Genomic DNA, 18,145 nt, shown 5'->3' with positions numbered 1-18,145 from the left:
TCATAATTTTGTATCACTGGCGATAATATCTCAAAGCTTCTCGCGATAATGTTGAATGCAAGTGAACTTGGATACAATAAATACTATCGTGTTTGAATCATTCAGTCTCCTTCTATGGTATTCGGAACTTTCAGAAGCGAAAAACAATCAGCAGCGTTTCTATGGAAAACTTGTACGTGAGTGGAAATAGTTGAACGATAACTGATAAATCAAAGAACACATTTGCATGAAATATTGCTAGTGAGTGAACTTTTCCATGCTTTGCCTGGATGACTGTACATTCCCAAAGAGATGGAAGCGACAGAAGCTGGTCTTATAGCCGAAGACGGGGAAACCACCTGGTGACCCGTCGGCATACAGACCGATATGTCTGCTCGATACGGCGGGTGAGGTGCTCGAGAAGGTTATTCTCAATAGACTGGTTAGGTACACCGAAAGTGCAAACGGTCTGTCGAGTAACCAGTTCGGCTTCCGAAAAGCCAAGTCTACGGTGGATGCTATTCTGTCCATCAGCAAAACAGCAGAGGTAGCACTCCAGCGTAAAAGATGGGGCATTCGCTATTGCGCAATCGTCACGTTGGACGTGAAAAATGCGTTCAATAGTGTTAGCTGGGATTCCATAGCCCACTCGCTTCGGAAACTAGACATTCCGGTGTCTTTCTACAGGATTCTGGAAAATTATTTCCAGAATCGTGTGCTAGTTTACAGCACAGACAAGGGTCAAAAATGTGTCCCAATTACCGCAGGGGTTCCATCCTGGGCCCGGTACTGTGGAATATCATGTACGATGAAGTGCTGAAACTAAAGCTCCCCCAAGGGGTTGTGATCGTTGGATTTGCGGACGACATCACACTTGAGGTCTACGGCGAGTCGATCGAGGAGGTTGAGTTGACGGCTTCGCACTCTATAAGCGTCGTCGAGGACTGCATGCGCCCCAAAAAACTGGAGCTGGCGCATCATAAGACGGAGATTTTAGTTGTCAATAACCGCAAGTCGAAGCAACAGGCGTTGATCAGTGTCGGGAATTGCACCGTCGCCTCTAAGCGCTCCCTGAATCTGCTGGGGGTTATGATCGATGACAAGCTCGCCTTCGGGAGCCATGTCGAATATGCCTGTAAGAGGGCCTCAATGGCTATTGCAGCATTATCTCGCATGATGTCCAATAGCTCAGCAGTGTACGGCAGCAAGCGGAAACTTCTAGCTAACGTGACTTCGTCCATACTGAGATACGGCGGGCCAGTGTGGTCCAAAGCACTAGGTACTAGTAAACCTCGGAGTAAGTTGGAAAGTACCTACAGGCTCCTGTGCCTGAGGGTTGCGAGCGCGTATCGAACTGTGTCATACGGCGCAATCTGCGTCCTGTCCGGCATGATGCCTATCAGCATAGCCATTAAAGAGGACGTAGAATGCTCCGATCAACGTGACACAAGGGCATACGAGGTACCAGAAGATCATTCTCGATGATCAGATGGCAGCAGGAGTGGTCCAATTCCGCGAAGGGTAGATGGACGCATCGACTTATTCCGGATGTATCCGGATGGGTCGGGAGGCGCCATGGAGAAGTGAACTTCCATCTGACACAGATTCTGTCAGGCCATGGTTGCTTTAGGCAGTATCTACACAGATTCGGGCATGCGGGGTCCCCCATGTGTCCCGAGTGCGCGGAAGCGGAAGAGACTGCTGAGCATGTCTTCTTCATGTGCCCTCGTTTTGTGCATGCGCGGAGCGACATGATGGCGGGCCAGACACCACTCCGGACAACCTAGTTCGGAGGATGTGTAAAGACCCAAACATTTGGAGGGCGGTTTGTACAGCCGCCTCTCAAATAGTTTTAGAATTGCAAAACAGGCGACAGGTTGACCACCGACACGCCAGTGTTAGCTAACGGCCAGTCTCCAGGTTAGTTAGCTAAGTTAGTAAAAAGGCCTAAAGAACCAAGAGGGTGCACAGAGCACAAAAGCCGCTCCCCGAAGCAATACCTAGCGGTTGTCCCGGGAATGGGCTGGAGACTGAAGGTTGGAGGTTCGTCACCTCAGGGGTTTGGATGCAAATTTCCCCTTCACCTGAAACAAACAAAAAAAAAATAATATATATATATATATATATATATATATATATATATATATATATATATATATATATATATATATATATATATATATATATATATATATATATATATATATATATATATATATATATATATATATATATATATATATATATATATATATCTACTATATGAAAATGGAATTCCGTAACGCTTGATCTTATTGATATTATTCCCTCCGGTTTTTTAACCGGAAAATGTTCGCTGATGTTCAGGAAAGACATTTGGAGAAAAATAATTAGTATCTCATCACTACAATTTGAGATATTATTCACAAAACTACGTAAAACATGCAAAATTATGACTTTTCAAGCTGAATTTGCCTCTAAATCAAAATTCAAAGCGATGACATGTGATTCTTTTCTCATTAAAATGTTTGTTACGTTCAGGAAAGACATTCGAGGAAAAATAATTAGTATCTGATTACTAAAACTTGAGATATTATTCACAAAACTACGTAAAACATGTAAAATTATGACTTTTTAAGCTGAATTTGCCTCTAAATCAAAATACAAAGCGATGACATGTGTTTCTTTTTTCATTAAAATGTTTGTTAATGTTCAGGAAAGACATTTGAGGAAAAATAATTAGTATCTGATTACTACATTTTGAGATATTATTCACAAAACTACGAAGCAAAATTATGACTTTTTAAGCTGAATTTGCGTCTAAATAAAAATTCAAAGCAATGACATGTGATTTTTTATTCATTAAAATGTTTGTAATGTTAAGGATAGAAATTCGAGAAAAAAAATTAGTATCTGATTACTGAAACTTGAGATATTATTTACAAAACTACGTAAAATATGCAAAATTGTGACTTTTTGTGCTAAATTTACCTCTAAACCAAAATTCAAAGAGATGACATGTTTTTTTTTTCATTAAAAAGTTCGTTGATGTTCAAGAAAGACATTCGAGTAAAAATAACATGTATTTGATTACTAAAACTCGAGATAATAATCACAAAACTACGTGAAACATGCGAAATCATGACTTTTCATACAGAATTTGCCTCTAAATCAAAATTCGAATCTATGATCTGTGATTTTTTTTAAGATGAAATTAAGGGGAAAAAAAATGAGAGCTTCGTAGCCGCAAGGTGACAGAGTCCGCTTTGATAAGCGAGTGGTCGTGGGTTCGAATCTTAGTAGAATCAGGCCATTTGGTTGTCAAAGGACTTTAACATGGGTTCATTCTCAGGCTCTCTACTACATACCCTTCCTTCAAGCTGAATTCTATAGTACCCTTGCTGACTTTCATCCTAACAAAAGAAAGTCCCTCTTATAATAAAACTGTTCTGAGTAACGTATAATAGTTCTCTTCAGGGAATTGTAATTATGACGCGGTCTTGGCTGGAGGAACGAGGTTTCGATACGACTCCTTCCTCTAGACAAAAAATATAAGTCCTACTTATAATAAACCTGACCAGAGGTGAAACATTGAGTGCCTCTTCAGGGAATTGTGATTGTGACGCGGTGTTGGTAGGAGGAACGAGGTTCGATAAGACTCCTTCCTCTTGACAAAATAAGTCCTTCTTATAATAAAACTGATTTCAGAAATATTTACCCTCTACAGGGAATTGTAATTGGCGATATTGGCACGAGGAACGAGGTTTCGATAAGACTCCTTCCTCTTGACATAATAAGTCCCTCTTAGAATAAACCTGGCCAGAGAGGAACGTTAGGTGTAGCCTCAGTTCAGGCAATTGTAATTTGGCGATATTGGTAGGATAGAAAAGAGGCTCGGTATAGTAGAGCAGTAAGCTTGAAATGTAAGGGTAAACTCTCACACACAAGCACGAATATAAATAAAAAAAGCGTATCATTCACTTCAATAGTAATACTGCCAATAATATGAAGTGCGGAGTACAGAAAACACCTGGGCAATATCACAATAGATCAAAATGTCTCTGGTCGCAGTGATGAGTCACACAGAGAAAGAAGGAAAATAATAAGTACCTGATCATTTGAAATTTGAATAATTTTAATGAAACTACGTGAAAAATGCAAAACCAAGATTTTCAGGCTTAATTTGTCTCTAAATCATAATTCAAACCGATGACATGTGATTTTATTCAATGAAATGTTCGTTCATGTTCAGGAATGACATTTTACATAGAAGAAATGATAGGTATCTGATTACTGAAAATGTAGATATTATTCACAAAACAAAGCTATGATATATGATTTTTTCCATTGAAATGTTTGTTTATGTTCAGGAAAGGCTTTTGAGTAAAAATAACAGATTTTTGATTACTGAAAATTGACAACAAATTCACAACATTACGTTAAACAAGCAAAATCATGAATATTTTAACTCAATTTGCCTCTAAATCGAAATTCAAAGCTATGACATGTAATTGTTCTTCATTGAAATGTTTGTTAATGTTCAGGAAAGACATTTGAGGAAAAATAATAGGTATCCTATTGCTAAAAGTTGATAAAAGATGATTTTCTGCATACAGAAAAACACATCAAAATATTTTTTTTTGAAATTTATATATATTATACATATAATAAATGCAAAATTTTGACTTTTTGAGCATGAGCTCAATTCGCCTGTAAATTAATTTTTTTTTCAATAAAATGTTCGTTGTTCCTTCAACATCTGCAAATATTTTCTTGCAGAAGAATTTATGTTTTAATTTGGTGCGAGTCGAGCAGAAAAAATTACATTTCTGATGTTTTCGTAGTTTTGTGAATAGTAACACATTACGGGATTCGAAATACTTTTTTACTTTTACCAAAACTAGATCTTGGGACATTTGGCTGGAGGAAAGGCCGCATTTCATTGGTTTAATCTTTTTTTTAATTTCTACGTAGTTATGTGGATCAAAACGTTAACTTCTTCTCATACGTGTTCCTTGGACACCAACAAACATTTTCGTTATAAAAATTCACATGTTATCTTTTTAGATGTGATTATAGAGGAGAACTAAGCATGAATGGTCACGCTAAATTCTTCTTGCTTTGATTTATTTCTTCTGAAAGTTACATAAAAAGAGGTTTTACTGTGAACGATTGACGAATGTCCGCTTATCACCCGAGTGTGGTATATTCGGAACTGGGATGACCCCACATAACATTTTCTAAAAAAACGACTTCTGGTTTCAGGAAAATAATCTGAAGTAGCCAACCATTTCAATACTTCCGTAACTTCCGAACTCCATAAGTCATTTTGAAATCCAAAATGGCGACTTCCAGTTTTTGTAAAACATCCCCAAATCACAAAATGGAATCCAATTCTGTGCGTTCTCAGAATGTTAAAGTACTTAAAATGATGATGGAAATATTTTTGAAGTGAGTTGTGCTAATAATGCAATGAATTATAAAAAATGATTCTTAATTTTGAAACTTTTGATCCCGAGCATCGCCGGGAACGTTCATCTAGTATATATATATATATATATATATATATATATATATATATATATATATATATATATATATATATATATATATATATATATATATATATATATATATATATATATATATATATATATATATATATATATATATATATAAGCTCTGATGAATAGAACCTCGAAAGTGGACCACGTGATTAAAAATCAAGTTTAACATGCTTTATAAAAATTTAATTCATTTACCAAACCATATGAAATTTTTAAAAATTGGGTTTTATTTAATTTTTGAATTATCATAAATTTTTAACCTTCAAGTCTTTCTACCGATTTTGAATTTTAAAAATTGGAGATTTTTCAATATTCAATGTTACAAAATATGTCAGATGCGTCTCCATCATGCATTGCAGTAACTCTTCAATTGAGACGCATGGTGATTTTATTGAACGGCAACAAATTAGCCAATGAGCACCACATTCGGACAAGCATCAGGAGTTAACTAACATAGCATAGCATATCGCCCGTGTGTTGCCCGCGATTAAACAAGATCAGCTGAAACTGCACAAAAAACCGTCAAAACGGTTCCTGGGAATAGCAAACTATTTTTGGTAAGCAACACCTGGTGATTTTACTTTTCACTACCTAGTAAATAATGTAGATGGCCAGGCCAGCTGCGGATCAATAGAGGATGAGATATTTGGAGTAGTAATCCAATACTAGTTGCTACTAGAGATCGAGGAACCCTGTGCAGCATCTACAAGTATCAAAGAAAGGAATTAGTGGTAGCGGCATGGAACTGATCTGGATCACTGTGGTAGGTGGTGCAATCGTTGCTATACAACTACGTTCTCGATAAGGTTACTACTTGGTCTCTGGGCTTCCGACCACCAGGAGACAATGCAATGAAACCGTATCATAATCGCTGTGCCGATATACAAGAAAATCGAAATTTCCAATTAACTTCGGCTACCAGTCCAATCGTTAATAGTTTGTATCACTCAAAGCAAAGCAAGCCAAACCCAAATTATTGCCAATTGTACCTGAAATAAAAACTAACACGTTGTTTTTGTGGTATGATTGATTATGCGCTCGAGTGAACATAACGCCAACGAGGGCCACCACGGAGCACACCCAAACACTTTACCATTACATCGCGTGGTCATTGAAGCACACGTAAAATATTTCTTGAATTATGCTCTTTAAAGTAAACTAGAGCGCGATTGAATAAATTTACGGATGTGACGAAAAAGCTAAGACACCTGCTTAATAAAAAAGCTGGCAAAGTTCCATTCATTTGAAACCTGTTTGTTTAAAAAGTGCATAGTTGCATATAAACCTAATAAAGTTCGCGAATAAATAGCAGAAGTTAACTTCAAAAAAGCAGTAAGCTTCCAATAGTAGATTTTATCGACCATTTATTTTTCATAGTCTACTCACAAAGTGCATTCCAACTTATTGGGCTTTATTACGGAAGCTACGTCCTATTTGTATTAAATAAGCGAGTCGGTTTGATGCCAATTCTCCAATAGCGCCCATAATAAAAATTCGCTGGAACCTCACATCCATCGTTCATCATTGTTTACAGGGCCGTTTTGAGGCAGTGGTAGCCGTACGAAGACAGTGGCCTGAGGCGATGGCCGGTCGCTAGGGTCGCCTAATATCACTAGCACCACGCAGGGTAATCTGACGGAAGTCCTGTTTGTGTCGCTTGCCCTTGATGGTCTTCTTCAACTCCTTTAGTGTACGATGCTTCAGCTTAACTTTAACCGGTGAATTCTGCAATTGACCACACAAAAAAAACTATAAAAAACCACCGCACGCAAGTTCGCGAAAAAAGGATACGAATGTGGTATTGGTTTTGGCTAGAGGATTTAATTTATTGTTGAACATCCTGTAGCTATTTCCTCATGAAAAATTAGATAAAATAACACATGAACTCACCTGCTATTTAGACAGCTTGTAGACCAGGCTGATTGTCTTATCGGAACAACACTAAGGACAAATTCAAATTTCGACAATTCTGCAACAAGAAAACAACAAATTTAGTTTTTCACGAACAATTTCTGAGTTTGATGGCACAGTTACCGCATTCCTACAAACATGAAGTGGCCAAAAACGCAGAGCCAAAGTTGACACCGATTCTAAAACAAGCTTCTTCTGGTAAATTTACAGTTTTCCTATCGAATAAATTCACGTACGGCAAGCAGATCAATCTTCTTTTTTAAATTATGCCGTCCTTTTTGAATATGATTTTCTACAGCAACAAGCACTCGAATCTCCGCCAACCACGCTCGACGCCTGGGTTCGAATCCCACCGCCGACATAGGTGTCGATGGTTGTGAGGTGGCGTGATCCTCTCACAACCAACCCAACTGGTCCAGATTCAATCCTAGCCGACACCGGGAGATTTTCTGAGGCGAAAAATCTCTGGGATCACGCCTTCCATCGCATGAGGAAGTAAAGCCGTTGGCGCCGGTCCGTTAATAAACGGGTCGTGAGTTAGGGTCCTGGGTGTGGAGTCGCCTCCCTGGGCGTCGGTGATTGGCCACAACAGTGGCGGAACTAGACCGACGGAAAATAAGTGAGAAAAAAAAAGCACTCGAATCCATTAACGAAAACAGTCACTTCTAGATAGCATGTAATTACTCCAGCCGCATCATAATCCATGTCCGCAGAATCGCACATAACCACACATTTACTTATTTATCACAAATCTTCAAAAAACGCGAATAAGCTTGCTAAGAAATACTGTTCGAGATGATTACAAAATGTAAACATACAAGTTTTATTGCATCATGCAGACCCATGACGCGCTTATGTTTTTGCAACGGAGCTTGTAAATTTGGTTCCAATTTCATATTTCGCCAAATAAATTTCATTCCGAAAATGAAAATTTTAATAGCCGCGTTTAACTTGTGTTTCATGCCTACGTTTACCGACGATATTTTTAAGAACAAGGTATTTTTCATGATGCAAATTATAATAAAAAAATATTTAATTTTCATCCAGTGAAAAACTGTTTGCCGTCAGGAGCCTTGCTCAATCGGCTTGACATTTCTCTCCTGACGTTTAAACTTTTTCTAACCCCTTAGTCTAGACATCAACCATTTTTGCATAGACATCCACCTTTTTCGTATACGTATCGCATTCGTATCAGACCGATGTCATGGCAACAGTTTCCTGAAGCCGCCGCCGATTATGATGGCGCTGCTGTTGGAAATATGGTCATAAGCTCCGTTCATTGTGCCGCATGTGTTACTGTACGTATTTTTTGCGTGTTTCTAACTACATTGAATGTAGGGCTATCCGGAACGTGTTGAAACATGTTTGAACGTGACCATTTATGTCCTGCACAAAATCCATGAAACGTTCAAAACAAAACAATCGTTTTTCGCTTTCTGCATTTCGTCACCTCACTTGCAGCAACAGTTGATCTCGCATGGACGGTGCTTAATCGGTTGTTTCGCAAGCACTGACAGCCTTTTGACGTATAATTGAGCCAGAGAGCCAGAGAAAAACGGCTTCAAGCGAAATGTATGGGGATGACGTTCGTGACAGGGATGTGATTCGTATGCGATACGAATGGATTCGTATGGCCTTTGTACGTAAACAAGAATGGCATTTTCGAACTCATTCGAATCCATACTTTCGTACGAATGTAGGATACGGCCGTAAACAAGAATGAAGGTGTTTTTCTTTTTTAAAAATACAATCACCGCCTTTTCTTTTGCAACCTTGAGCACCGTCGCACTACCAAGATTTGCAAAAAAAATCACGGTTTTACACACTGCCTGCACTTACGTGGCTTATCCACCGTAATCCAATGGCGTCCACTGCGTTTTCCAAATCGGCTTCTCGCTTTCCGTTCCAACCCGATCGATCGAAAGCGTACCGTAGCCTTTTTTTCCTAAATCGCCAATACTCGCGAAACCCTAAAATTCACTTTTGAAATAAAATTTACTACTTCCGAACCGAAATCCCATCCTCGTCGCCAATTGTTAAATCACGTTCTAGCGGAAGATGGCGGAATAGGGACTTTCGGAGCAACGCTAAAAAAGCAACAGCCAGGTTTTAGTGTTGATTTCACAATGATTAACACTTTCCAATAGAATGATCTTGCGTTGAAAACTGTTCAATGGAAATCACCATCATATTATAATGAATATCTCTTGTATTTGCACCACTGTTTGAATCAATTGAATTAGCTGCAATTCTAATTGACAAACGTCAAAAACATAAAACGAAACAAAAATAGTGACAGTGGCGAAAGGCGCAAGTAGTACATTTTCCCCAGAGATTAGAAATTTGTTTAAAGTTAGTTATATTGAATCTTTGATATTAAAATAATAATAAAACAACTCTTTTACAGATCCTGAAAATGAATGCACCGACACAGCGACAGAGATCATTTTGTAATCAAATTGGAAACCTAGAATAAAATAAAATTGAAGATCTAAAATAAACAGAAACCTTTTGAATTTATTGTGTTAAGCTGATAATATCCAAATGACCGACATTCCGTATCTCAAACATAAGCATATCAAAAAAGATGAATATAACAACAGAAAATCAAGTGATTTGCTGTTGATTTCATCGTTCTTTGCGTTAACATGTTTCGAAGGATTTACTTTTCACTTTAAAATGTTAGGCAAGTAGTGCGAATTCAACAGCAAATCACTTCACTTCGACGTGAAAATTTTTTACAGTGTACGGCTTAATAAGCTATTATTCAGTGGATTCCGACAAAACGGCTTAACAAGCCGTTATATAACAAAATTGTTTTTTGGGTATACACACATACAGAAAATGCTCAGCTCGTCGAACTAAGTCGATTGATATACGACATTCGACCATTTGGTACACTTTTATACCTTTGGTTTTTCCAGTGATTGCTATCCCTTTCTAGGCAAGGCAAAAACATATATCTATCAAGAACAAATTGTATCGCTTAGAAACACGTCCCACGAAAGGTCCTACGTTCATTAAAAGTGTCCCGCACGCTTTTGAAATGTCCCGCACGCTCCTCTAATTTTACTCTAAATTGAGCAACTTTGACTCAGTTTTACATTGTCTATCAAAACGTCAAAAATTGAGTAAGTTTCGTTTACCGAACTGAGTTACTCAGATTGTCATAATTTCATGCTTTACTCTTTTTTTTTTTGAGTGAAGTTTGAAGTGAGTTTTGAAAACATTTAAAAACGTTTCGCTAAAAATAAGTTGTTGTTTGGAAAAACGTGTTGTATTGTTGTTTGAAACAAGTGTTTTTTATTTGTGTATTACAGTTCCTCCAGATATGAGAATGGTTATGGATTTTTTGGCATGTGTACTATTTAAAACCTCAAGTCACAGTTTCCGGGTAACAGTGAACCGTATTGCTGCGGTTTTTAATGAAGCTGCTAAGGCAGAAGATACACTAATGATTTAATAAGGTTTGTTTTTTTATTACATATATGTATATGCAAAATACAAAGAACAATCTCTGGCAGTTTCATTCATCAAAGGGATCAAAAGTCAAAAGGAGCAAACTGAGTAGCTTTTACTCAGATTCATTTCAAAGCGGTTTTCTAAGAAGAGGGTAATTACTACTCAACTTCTGACACATGGTGACTCTACAGGTGGTGTTATGAACAGATACGCAAAGAGTGAGGTCGGAAACTCCAAGTGAACCGTCAAATCGAGGCTCCAAGTGTGCAAAGTAAACAAACTCAGGAGTGTTACTTTTCGTACAGAATGTGTATTGTAATCAGTATAATTGTTGTGAACCACGTGCAATTATGGTTTGAACGGAAAATGTGTTCGTGTATTATGAGTGATGCATTGAAAATTAAAAAAGTGTATAAACAAGCTTTGAAACTCAGTTATACAAAAAAAAAAGTTTCGGAATTTCATTACACTTTCTAGTGCGTATGAAAAGTCATGCGAAATTAAATGTGGTTGCCAGAATTGTTTGGAATAGAATATTAGCAAGGGGTTGCCATATTTACTGCTTTTCTCTTTGCGTATCTCTTTATAACACAGTCGCTAGGTGACTCTTCCCATAAATGAGTAAGGGCATCCTTAACAGTGCGCTACTATTTGTGTTGTTATGGCGACTGTGTACAGCGCGGCTATTTTACGCACTCACCCGTTTTCACACCGGTCGTTGCTTTCGTCTCTGTTTGACGTTTAATCCAGCATCAACCTTTAGCAGCGCTGTTACCGGGCTGCCAAATTTGAGAGCGCGATGCTTCCCGGAGGCCCGGCTACTATTTCTCTAGCGCGTTTAGCAGCGACCGGTACGGTATGAAGTGATGATAGAGCGCTGCCAAACGGGGTATAGAAGCGCACTGTTAAGGATGCCCTAATATCATAAAAACTCTGTTTAGAGTAGGTTCACTTTTGCGAAAGTGAGTGACATCTCACTCAGTTTAGAGTTAAATTTGACGAGCGTGCGCGGTTTCAACAAAATGAAATCAACGGATGTCACATTTTTTTCACTGGGACATCGTTCCTCTCTGACAAGCAGGGATGCCACATGTACAGATTAATCTGTATTTTACAGATTTTGGCCCAAGTAACGGTACAGAATCTGTGTATACAGATTTTCGTCGAAAAGTACAGATTTACAGATTTTTCGAAATTGACATTAATTTTCAAAAACACTCCAAATTTTATTTCATTAAATATTAAGCAAATTGAACATATTTTCAACTCCTCACACGTTTTAAGGTAAAAATTTTGTTTATGTACCATAAAAACTAAAAAATAAAAAGTTCTTTATGTTTAAACAACACAGGTTTTTTTACAGATTTTTTTGTTCCAGATACAAATGCTCAGATTTTTTCAAGGGAAAACACAGATTTAAATGTGGCAACCCTGCTGACAAGTATTATTCTACTCATTAATGTCTATAACCGCTGAATAAAATTGGGGTGTATGTTTTTGTTGTAGTTAGGTTTTTACGCGTATGCTTTTTTCAAAAACTTAAAATAGGTACAAGATATCGACTTTGTTCCAATCACGTTTTCTAAGACAATCATACATCAAGTCTGTGTGGTTTATGTACACATACATCCCAGCACTGCTTGAAACTTAACTAAACTTCATCGAATTCTTTCAACAAATAATGTACACGAGACTTAAGTAAAATTTACCAGAATTAGTTACGGTTTCTGGGAGATTTAGATTAAGTCTACTCATACAGACACTCAAAATAACCCAAGGTTAAGATGAAAAAGAAGCTCAAGCTTTCTTCCAAAAATTCCTTTACGCTGCAATGAATAAATATGTTCATTAAACTGAAATAGAACAAAAATAAACCAATTCAGTTAAATTTTCTATACAACTTACAAAGCTAACACGTCACAGCCTCGCCTGATGCACTGGTCAGTCCAGAATACCTGGTCATTAACGTACCCTACTTCGTGCTTTTATTTGGTGGAGCAATCGTGTGCGAAGTGGAAATACTATAATTGAAAATTGAACTGCATCGCCTGAATTTAAACTCGTATCTGTAAAACTCAAATGCGTAACGTCACGGTGCAATAGTCTATATAAAACATATTTAATGCAGGTTTTTCGGATTGTTTTTGTAATTAAATTTGAACAAAATGGGATCCAATACAAATATACTTTGAATGTTGAATGTAAACTCATCAAGTCTTTAGTTACTGGATTTCAGTTTAAGAATACGTTAAATTCGGTAGTTATAAAATTTACCGAAAAATTGGCAATTAACAAAATAAATTGGTGAAATTAGTGAACACTAAAATCGAAAATTTGCGCAAACTATAATCGTTTTGTTTAATTATCAGTGTAAAGATCATATTATTGTGCCTAAATATTATTGTTTCAGTTGAAAACCGAAATAATGACTCGCGACTTTCGATTTTTTAACCTTATACACAATGCGCATAATGTCGCATCTAGTGCGCTGTATAACGCATCTGACGCGCAATACAGCGCACTAGATGCGACACTATGCGCATTGTGCATAAGGTAAAAGAATCGAAAGTCGCGAGTCGATATTTCGATTTTCAACTGGAACAATAAAATTAAACGGCAAATATTTGAAACACGTAAAAAAAAACCTGCGCGTAGTATAACCTGTTTTTTTTTTGTTCATAATAGGAAATTTAATAATGTATTGAGTGTCTAAAACTTATGAATGCCCATCATTGATCATGAATAATTATTTCATTAAAACTTAATACTACTGCCTAGCTGATTTCTCAGCCTCTAGTAAACATTCACGGACTAATATTCTTGCGTGTACAATACCGCGTTTCAGACGTTCTGTAGAATTACGACTGCCAGAATATGTCGGACGAATGTCGCTACCCATTTCTTCGAGCACCATCAATAGCTCAGAATACTTCGAAAAATTACTATTTGATTCACACGTCGATTTACTTGTAGCTATAACCGGAACAGTGCCTAATGCTGCCGGAGTAGAAAACTGGTACTGACTTTGAAACTGCTGTTGCTGGTTTCCGAGAACAACATTTGAAAGTCCAGGTGACTTCCTTACTCCTAGTAGTACTGGTGTCACTGTCACATCAACCAATTTCGATTCAACTGTTTGAATATCAAGATAATTCATAGCTAAGTTTAATATTTACATTTATGTAGCAAAAGAGGAATCTGCTAGCAATGGGCAATATTGTATCGGTATCAAAAATATCGGTACTTTTGAGACGATATCTCGATTTTCTGGATCCACGGAAAACAAAATCTACCCTACCGGAGGGTACAAACTACTTGAAATGTACACTTAAAATTTTTTTGCCGGGTCTCGGTAACTTATTGCCGAGAACGGCACCACTGCACTGAAACAAGTCGACATATATTCTCTATTAAATTTGTCAAATGAATTTAACGTACCAAACGATCTCCTAATTTTATATGATTCCATTGGAAATCCATTTGTAAATTAAATGTGATACAATAATTTTAACGAATCGCACAATGGAATAATAATTATCGGATTTTCACATCCATTTTATTTGAAATTCATTTACGTCTTACATGTGCCGTAAAAATTTTAATTTACAGGCAACATTGCGGAATACATTTCATAAAGTAGGTATATAAAACCGTCATGTATCGAAACCAACATATAAATCTTATTGATAAATCCATTAAAAACACATGTCGCTGTGACTTTTTGTCAGTTTAACTTGTGAAGTTTTGTTTTGACGTTTGGATTTGGTATCGAATAATCCAGATAGTTATTCAAAATGGCTACACCACGAGAAGACGGCGTCTTATTGAGCGATTGGAAGGATATTTTCTTATCTCCAATGGGTAAGTTATTTTTTTTTACTTCATTTGAGTTTAAACTTACATAAATATTCACAACTATAGATCACACCGAAGCTATTGGCACTTATATAATCGTAGGGCAAACAACGAACAGACCATGGGAACTCGGATCAAGTGGCCAACGTTGAACCGGTAATTTCTTTTTTATTAATCATTTGTCAGGAAGTCGGTAGTGAAATCTCTCGAAAGTTGTGATTGCCACTGACCGACGTAATTCATTTTTGCTTTAATTTATAGGATTATAGAATTTATAGGACAGTCAACAATCAAGTACAAATTTCTTAAAATAAATATTATTTTTATAATAAATTCTTGTATCCTTTATAAAAAAAACCTAAATTAATCCACCTAGAGGTCAGACCCAGCCTTTCTCATTCAAACTTTTATTTGTAAAAATAGATTTACATGAACGCTTCAATCCAAAAAAAGTATATTCCCTATTTAGGTTCTTAAATATTGATGTTGTAATCTATACATATAAAAATGCAATCCGGTCTGTCTGTCTGTCTGATCCATATATACTCGAAAATTTCCGAACCGATTGGCGTGAAAATTTGTATGTAGGGGTTTTTGGTGCCGATAAAGGTTTCCATGATAGTTTGAGACCCCTCCCTTTTCTGGAAGGGAGGGGTCCCATACAAATGAAACATAAATTTCTGCACAACTCAAGAACAAACCAAGCAAATGAAACCGAATTTGGCATGTAGATGTTTTAAGGGGTTAAAAATATGTCCATAATGTTTTGACACCCCTCCTTCTTTTGGAAGGGAGGGATGCCATACAAATGAAACACAAATTTCTGCACATCTCGAGAGCTAAAATCTAAAATGGACGATTCCCATTAAATATGAGTATCTCCGGAAACAGAAAGATGCACAGAAGCTAAAAATTGATCACAGACACAATCTTGAATTTTAAGATGGTGACTTCCGGTGTCTGGCAAACAGCCGGATATGACCAAATACCATTCAATATGAATGTTTTCGGAACCAGAGTTACGCCCAGATGACAGAAATTGATTTCACAGCAATTTCAAAGTTCAGAATGACGACATTCATTCTGTGCCGAACACGCATCCGTATAGGACGTGTTTGGTGATCGCTCCGATAGAATATAAAACAAAAGACGCGCGAGCAAGTGTTGGCTGCAGCTTCGACCGTTCGGACAACCAACCCTGCTGAAAGGAGAAGTAAAGAGGTACGTGTTCTGTCGGCGCTAGTGCGCTAGATTTAGCGCGATGGATGTAGATCCCTTTCCTCCCGTGCCACCATCCTCGAACCCCTCCGACCCTGTCCCTCCTGCCAACCCTTCCTCTGTTAATTCTCCAGTCCCCCCTCGCCCCAGGCTTTACCCGGACGGATCTCAGGGCAGCTTTACTGTTTTCTTTCGGCCAAAAGCAGGACCGAAATCGAAACCGTTAAACATCCTGCAGATTTCGAAAGACCTGACGGAGGGGTACAAGGCCGTGACCGAAATCTCCAAGGTCAGACCCAACAAGCTCCGTGTCGTGGTCAGCGACCTGGAACAGGCCAACGCTATTGCTCGCTCCGAGCTTTTCACACGCAAGTATCGCGTTTATATACCCGCGCGAGACGTGGAGATCGACGGTGTCATAACCGATTCGAGTCTGTCGGTCGAGTGTATCTTGGCAAGCGGTTTTGGCTGCTTCAAAAATGCTTTGTGTCACGACGTAAAAGTAAAGATCATAGTTTGCAAGCAATTGCGGTCTGTGTCTCTTGTCAACGGCACAAAAGTGTACACTCCGTCAGACTTCTTTCGTGTTACGTTTGCCGGATCCGCTCTCCCTAGCCACGTCTCGATCGATCGGGTTCGCCTGCCTGTGCGATTGTATGTACCCCGTGTTATGAATTGCACCAATTGCAAGCAGCTAGGCCACACAGCCGCCTACTGCTGCAATAAGGCACGATGTAGCAAGTGTGGAGAAACTCATGCAGACGATTCTTGCAGTGTAAATGCTGAAAAATGTATTCACTGCGGGGAAAATCAGCATGAGCTCTCCACATGCCCGGTGTACATGCAGCGCAGAGATAAAATCAAGCGGTCACTTAAGGAGCGTTCAAAGCGATCTTACGCTGAGATGCTGAAGAAGACCGTGACCACTTCTACCATAACATCGAACCTCTTTGATCTGTTGTCCTCTGATGAAACCGATTCTGACGATTCACCAGCGGGAACAACTTATGCCAATCCTGGGGCGTCTAGAAAGAGGAAAAATATTTCCTCTCCTAAACTTCCCCGAAAAGGTCCTAAGATTTCCCAAAGTGAAATGAAAGTTACAAACAAACCAAACAATGCTGCGGAAAAACTGAAGCAAACTCCTCCTGGGCTTGCAAATTCAAAGCCCCAGAAGGAGTTCCCAGCACTGCCAGGAACATGTAAAACCCCAGTTGTTCCTTTTGCACTCCCAGTTGATGAAACAAACTCTGGATTAGTGAAATTTTCTGACATTGTGGACTGAATTTTTGAAACTTTCAATGTACCCGATCCAATTAAAATTTTTCTTACAGCATTCCTCCCAACAGTTAGATCATTTTTGAAGCAGTTGACTGCCCAATGGCTCCTCCTTGCAGCGATTGTATCATTCGATGCCTAATTCATCTGCGTATACGAAGGATTCTATCTCTGTCTTACAGTGGAATTGTAGAAGTATTTTACCAAAAATGGATTCATTTAAAGTTTTAATAAATAGAAACAAATGCGATGCATTTTCCCTTTGTGAAACTTGGCTTACTTCAAATATTGATCTCAACTTCCATGATTTTAATATTATTCGCCTTGATCGAGACACCCCATATGGAGGAGTACTTTTAGGGATTAAAAAGTGCTATTCTTTCTATCGTATTAACCTCCCCTCGATTCCAGGCATCGAAGTTGTCGCATGTCAAATGACAATACAAGGTAAAGAGCTTTGTATTGCCTCAATATATATTCCTCCCAGAGCACAGGTTGGGCAACGGTTGCTCTTTGATTTAATAGAACTTCTTCCCTCGCCACGTTTGATTTTGGGAGACTTCAACTCTCATGGTGTGGCTTGGGGTTCCCTTTACAATGATTTAACGCTAACGTAAGAACTAGCACAATAATCGCGAACACAGATGGAACACGACGAGTGATCAGACAAGACACTTATTGCTCTTACAGATATAAAAGGATAATATAATAATTACCTTTCGTCTACCGGTTTCGGGCTACATATTGCCCATCGACAGGACGAGATCCCATGTCCAACTGGTTAAAATTCTCGTACGTTATATCGCACGCGTCGAAGAGAGTGAGCTGGAGATTACTTTCTCCCCGTTGTCAAGTTGAAGAGAATTGAGTTGATCGGTGCATCGTCGTCGTTCATC

The 18,145-nt window shown here is 38.1% G+C and overlaps 1 protein-coding gene and 1 long non-coding RNA gene across 6 annotated transcripts in view; both read right to left on the bottom strand.

Moving 5' to 3' along the window:
- Positions 1-8,384, bottom strand: part of LOC129731892 (uncharacterized) — a 35,842-nt gene extending 27,458 nt beyond the window's left edge. For 2 of the 5 annotated variants that reach the window (XR_008729113.1, XR_008729116.1), the window contains exons 1-3: positions 7,560-8,382; positions 7,416-7,494; positions 6,912-7,250 (exon numbers count right to left, since the gene is read on the bottom strand). This is a non-coding gene — a long non-coding RNA (uncharacterized LOC129731892). Of the gene's footprint in view, positions 1-5,775; positions 6,229-6,872; positions 7,251-7,415; positions 7,495-7,559 lie in introns of those variants that run through there. The other 3 variants (XR_008729115.1, XR_008729114.1, XR_008729112.1) reach the window with 3 other exon arrangements.
- Positions 8,385-13,064: 4,680 nt separating this feature from the next.
- LOC129731890 (cyclin-dependent kinase 2-associated protein 1-like) lies at positions 13,065-14,156 on the bottom strand. The gene has a single exon (XM_055692253.1). The coding sequence runs from the start codon at positions 14,053-14,055 to the stop codon at positions 13,666-13,668; it is 390 nt and encodes a 129-aa protein (XP_055548228.1). The 5' UTR covers positions 14,056-14,156; the 3' UTR covers positions 13,065-13,665.
- Positions 14,157-18,145: the final 3,989 nt, after the last annotated feature.

The sequence above is a fragment of the Wyeomyia smithii genome, chromosome 3 (assembly GCF_029784165.1).
Source record: "Wyeomyia smithii strain HCP4-BCI-WySm-NY-G18 chromosome 3, ASM2978416v1, whole genome shotgun sequence".
NCBI lineage: Eukaryota > Metazoa > Arthropoda > Insecta > Diptera > Culicidae > Wyeomyia > Wyeomyia smithii.
This window is presented reverse-complemented; position numbering and strand designations above follow the sequence as displayed.

Excerpts from the sequence above, each read along its gene's own strand:
- LOC129731890 (XM_055692253.1), bottom strand. The coding sequence starts at position 14,055 with ATGAATTATCTTGATATTCAAACAGTTGAATCGAAATTGGTTGATGTG.